Source organism: Gopherus evgoodei, chromosome 2 (genome assembly GCF_007399415.2).
Source record: "Gopherus evgoodei ecotype Sinaloan lineage chromosome 2, rGopEvg1_v1.p, whole genome shotgun sequence".
NCBI lineage: Eukaryota > Metazoa > Chordata > Testudines > Testudinidae > Gopherus > Gopherus evgoodei.
Window position 1 is genome coordinate 207,989,871 of NC_044323.1, and position 6,000 is coordinate 207,995,870.

Here is a 6,000-nt window from a genome sequence, read left to right on the forward strand (position 1 = left end):
AGAGAGGGATGATATGGAAGCAGGGCTATAACCTTACTGCTCCTTTACCTTATCCAGCATAGGCGGCTGAGCACAATGAGAAAATCTCCCTGTATTACTCCCAGGAATGGTGTTGTGAATGCCCTTCCTCTACTGGAATTGAAACACTGAAAACAGTACATTTATCTTTGGAAACTCTTTTCTAAAGAGACTTCATGGAAGTTACTATTTTAACTTCCCTTTTTACCCTTAAGAAATCATTTAAGCACCCTGCTAATTTACTGAATTTGCAAGAAAATCATCACCTATATTTTCAGTGACTTCTTGGCTTCGTTGCTTCAAGAGAAAGATCAACTCAGAATGACCTCAGAAGCACAGTTCAATAAGAAAGAAGTATATGTATCTCAGTAGTTGCAGTTTGAAGGTCACAGTTGCCAAAAGCTCCTGGGCCATGGAAAATTGACTTGCACATTGTGGTGCTCCAGGGAATTTGGTCCACTGGACCAAACTGTGAGTGCCAGTAAAGTAATAGGATAGATAGAAAAGTGAGAAGAAGAGTATTTGGTGAGTAATCGCACTCTACCATGCACACATACTCCAGTATTAATTAGATTAATCCCTAATAAAAGCAAGAAGTATGCCAGTATTTTGTCCTTATGAGCAATAAGTAAATATAAATAATCACATTCTGAATTACGTGTTTAATCACAACCATGTGAAATATAAGACAAGTAAAAAATTAAATCCATGGAAGTAAACATCGCACAGGGCAAGTGAAAAATTATTCTAATTTATAAATCCAAGTCGCCACCTCCTCTGCACTTTAATTGTAAGAAATAAAAGGAAATTTTGGGCTTAGTTCCCATGGATCTCACAGTAGTCGCAACACAAGCCTGTTTCATAATCTGCATGCATTTCATGGACAGAACTTGCACTGATGTCAAAGGGAAGTTCTGCAGATGAAACAAAAGGAGCAAAGTATGCAATTGAAATGAATGGTATGGATAGGTAAGGAGCATTTTCCGTACCTTATAGGACCCATATTCTGACATCAATTTTTTCAATTGACTTCTGTGGGAGGTATGGCACCAAGGATCCAGTCACGCATTCTTTATTAAAGGCCTGGAGGAGGTGGCCAAAGGCAGGAGTGGTAGTTTAGGGGAGTAAATTTGGTTCCTCCACATTCTCTCCCTTCAGACCCATTGCCTGCATTGCCCATATGAGGCTTATTAACTTTCACTGCTTTGCCCTTTATGCTGTGAAACTTGCAGAAGGTTTCCTGGGGGACTGTGTTTGGACAGGCCCTGAAAATGTCCAAACCTGGGCAGGATAAGTAGAATTGGGCAGCAGCGTATCTGTGTGGATGCCTGTTACCTCTGATGGATTGTTGAAATCTGCATCACTCTGATGAGCAGTGGGTTCAAGGCTACTTCCCTAGAGGAGCAAACCGTTTCTCTCTGACTGAACAACTGAGTTACTCTGGCATGGGGGGAAGGGGGCTCTCAGGGAGAACTACCATTTAAGTCAATGGAAATTTTTCATGGGGAAGGGCAGCAGGCCGAGATTATCCAACTATGCCTACCGAGGCCTGATTTACAGAGGTGCTGAGTAACGACAACTGTAAAGTCAAGTCAATGGGAATAGTGGGGCACAGAAAACCCCTGAAAAACAGGCCCTAGGCATCTCAAATTGGACAGCATTTGAGGAACTAAAGTCAGCTGCCATTTTTAAAGAAGTAACTGAAAATCAGTGCAAATAAAGGATCTTTAAAGTAAAATATTTGGGCCTTATTTTTGTCACACACAAATTTTCCAGTGGCGTAACTCCATTAACTTCAAAGGAATTGCTCCTGATTTACACTCATGTAAAGAAGAGCAGGAACAAGCTCCTTATCTCTGTATCAAACCATTAATTTTGGACCCTTTTAGCAACTTGTTCTCTTTCTTCTGAAAGGGAGACATAGAGCTATAAAACTGTGCAATTATGCATTCCTTCACTCACTGCTGGGGTCATTTGGACTGATTTTCTGATAAAAGCAACACGTCATATCTCTAAGGCAAGAAAAGTGCTGGATATTTTCATTTCCATTTCTATGACTATGGAAATGAAACATCCCAATTCCCAAGATGATAGGATTTACTGCTCAATAAGTCAAAGGGTAATAATCAAGGACCTGATTCTATTCTCACTTACACCAGTGTAAATCTTATTCCACTATATCCACCTGTATAAACCCAATGAAAGGAAGAAGGGACTCAAGGCCTAAGCTCCTGATTATTTTCTGTTATTAAATACGAGATATGTGGTGGCCTCTGGCTGTCTGCAGATACAGTCTGGAAATACTTTTACAGATTGCTGTCCTCAAGAATCATGGAATTCGCATACTAGAGTCACAGGGAAGTTAGACTGTGATTCAACAAAACCAGAAATAGTCTATACTAGAGAACCTCATGTTGTAGGATAGCAACAGAGCTCTCCATTTAGAAGCTGAAATGCAGTACAGAACTCTCAGAAGCTGAAGCAGGAATTAAGCTAGAGACTATTCTACCATTTGCTAAAATATTCAGTACATTTGCCTTCATGCCTTCTGCATTCCACAGGGCTGCATGCTGAGTTAATAAAACCTCTCTTGGAAAATGCTTTGGAAACACTAATGGAGTCTCTGACTGGCCATATGGCAGAATCTGGTGATTGCTACCAGACAGCTGCAGGAAGTGAAAGACAAGAAATGGGAGACTGCATCACCAAAGTAATATATACAATTTTGGCTAATGTCAACAGCTTCCAAAATATTCAAAAGCACTAATATCTTCTTTCTTTTCAGGAACTTTAAGTGATGCATATGTGATTTAGATTCAGACACATTACCAGCTGAGCTTTCAACAAGTTTTGAAACAATTAACCCCAAGTATGTGAAATGATAACAGACAACCACATTTTCATTGCTCAGCTCACAGATAAAAACTGAGATTCCAATTAAGTTGCTCTTTTTAAAAAACAAATACCATTATCAGCAGTAACAGTATCACCATCATTCTGTGATTTGAACACCAAAACAGTACGGTAGGTTTCTTTTCTTAAAATGAAATTATGTAAGTATTACTGCTGTGATGCAACATTTAAATTGAACAAAGAAGTTATCCGCATCAGATAAGGAGGGACAGTAAAAACAAAGAACAGAAGGATGCTTGAAATGTTCATCTTTTCATGTACATTTGAACTAAATGATAAATTTGAAACTGAATAGCATCTTGTAAAATTCACAATATGAAGTACTTAGCAGAACACTTGTTAAGAACACACAGAGCTCATTCCTAAATGACAAATATTTATCTGTGACTGGCAATGAGATAAATCTAAACTACATCCACTATTTCCTCATATTTTAGGTTTCATTTTATTCAGTTAAGCCATAAAATAATTTGCATTTCCAATGCTAGTGTTCCCTAAACTTTTGTTTGACAATAGAAACATTCACAAATTTTAATTTTTAGAAAATAGTGTCAATCTATACACCTATATTTAAGAGAAAAGTGAGATTTACTAAGATAAAAGCATCTATGCTGATATTGTCAAGACTGTATTGCTATGTCAGAACTGTACATGCATGTGGACAAGTGCACAGTATGTAACTAAAATTAATCTGTATGAAATACCTGATTTATTGCAATACAACCTTTTAAAAGAAATATTCTCATTTAGATGACATCTTTAAAGAAGTAGCCTCACTTTGTGTGCCTGCCTGCCTGCGAATCAGCAACTGCAACATCCCAATAAAAGCAAGATATGATTTAAGGGGGGGATAAGTATTTTCATAAACCAACGTGGAATCCAAAAGTGAACTGAATTTTCTGATTAATTGTCTCACCTAGCACTAACACTTTTAACTGTTCATAGCATGGTAAAAGATGAACTGAGAAGAAGCTAGATTTATGTATTGTTTATAAGGGATTGTTTTGCTGCTAATCTTGGATAGCAAGAAAACTTGATCTATCTCTTGTACAAAAAAATTAAAATAAGCACTTGCATTTTCTATTTCTAATCAAGAACACCACAAGTGAATGGCATAAGTTCCCCACAGCAGGACAGGAACCATAATGCATAATAGTAAAGTGATGATTAAATGGCAAAAAGTGATCTGAAAACATCAGCAAACTGCCTCACCTACTAGCAGGAAACATGACTGCAAAACAAAATCAGCTCAGACAAAACTTAATGGCCCAGTACCCATTATAATCCTTCGTGCTTTACCTGCTGATTGGAGAATGGCTGGAGGAAATCTCTGGCACAAAGCTCTGTTCAATTATTGGTATCCTAGATGGAGTGTAAGAATGGTAGGCTGTCAGAACCACGCTGCCCGAGTCCTTTATCTCCATTATCACAGGCACATGTCTTCCCTACTGTCTGGCGACAAAGACAACTACCAGCATTTACTCACTTACAGGATCAAGTGACCCTATCACAAAAGCAAACGCATGACCTTACACTGTAATAGCCTCTTACTACCGTTTGCTGTCAGGAGAACTGTGTAAGTGAGATGGCTCTTTCTCCTGTCAGGACAGCTAAATTAGCATATATTCAAAAACACCGCCCACAAACACAACTCTGTGGGGGAAGTATCCCTGTTTCTTAGGAAACCAGAAACCCGAGGTAATCCTACAAGGCTCAGGGCAGCTGCTCTGGACAAGTTCTCCTTGGGTTATTTCTTTTTTTGTTTCTTCTCAACTAAGGGCAGACTCGTTAGGATTTTTCATACGATAGCAAGGAGCAAAGTGAAATGAAATCATTCTTCAGCTAAGCAACATGGGAATGGAGCAGTGCTTTAAAAGAAAAGTGCTCTAGGAAGGAGAAGGGGAATGCAATTTATAATGTCCACATGAAAGATTCATAAACTAACTGGACTATGTGGCTGTTTAAATAACCAGGGAAGAATAAACCTGATTTATTTAGGTCAGTTAAATTCTACAAGCTGCCTGCAAAGAGCTGCCTTTACTTTCCACTGACTACATATTAGACTTTCAACAATCTTTAATACTTGCTGGATGGATAATTAAAAGAGCAGTAGAAAAATAATAAAGATTTTTCCATAAAAATTTACAGAAAAGAGTGATTATTATGCCCTCCAACCCCAATTTCACAGATAATGAAGGTTTTGTGAAATGGCAGATTCTTATAATAAGTACATGCATTTTGATATTTCTCATTTTTCAAAATTTGCCCTCTGTTAGAATGAAAATTTAAAATTTCTCTATTTACACATAAAAATAGAATCATGGCCTTATTTTGGAGCAACTGCCCCAGAAAACTTTGCAGTTCTTTTGTGAAGTTGAAATGCAATGTGAAAACTCTGATTTCACACAGCCCTAATATTTCCTGTAAAATAAACACTACTACAATAAATATTTACTCTTATAGTAACCAACAGCATCAGTTAAATTCAGTGAAATTACTCTCTGTGATTTGTAAGTATCGTGGGTGAGATCCTCATCCCTGCTCCTTCTCTTTTATTGTGTGTAAAAGGGCTGGAGTGGCATGCATGACTGGCTTGAAAAGCCGCAGGTCCAGCTGGGGGAGAATTTGCCCAGTATAGGCACTGTGTAAGACAGCCATAAGAGTGCCTTTTGACTTTGAGGAATCCTCGTGCAGGATTGTTCAAATGACACCCAGAGCAGACCAGGATGGGGATGGCACCTTACTATCCCTACCCCTGCCTCCCCCCCGCACCCCAATGGGCTGTGAATTCTGTGCTGTGCGTCTTAGTGGGACAGCATAGACTCTTAACCCAGAAAACCAATGGAGGAGCCTGAAAGTAAGCACAGAAGCCTTTAACTACCCTGTTTTGAGTCAGATTGAGTCAAAGTGCCTCATCGTCTGGCATGAGTGAGTTGTGCTTGTCACAAGTCCAGAGTAGGATGGGTGGGATAGGGTGGCTTTAAAACCACATTTGTGCTCTTTGATCTCTGGGCTGTGGAGGGGTATCAACTAGGCTGATTCATGAATGATCCATACAAATCACTGACT

General features: G+C 38.8%; 1 protein-coding gene across 1 annotated transcript in view; it reads right to left on the reverse strand.

Moving 5' to 3' along the window:
- ARHGAP28 (Rho GTPase activating protein 28) overlaps positions 1–4,506 on the reverse strand; it is a 98,458-nt gene extending 93,952 nt beyond the window's left edge. Inside the window, exon 1 of the mRNA XM_030552789.1 lies at positions 4,231–4,506. Within this exon, the coding sequence (XP_030408649.1) occupies positions 4,231–4,355 (125 nt within the window). The 5' untranslated portion in view covers positions 4,356–4,506. The remainder of the gene's footprint in view (positions 1–4,230) is intronic.
- Positions 4,507–6,000: the final 1,494 nt, after the last annotated feature.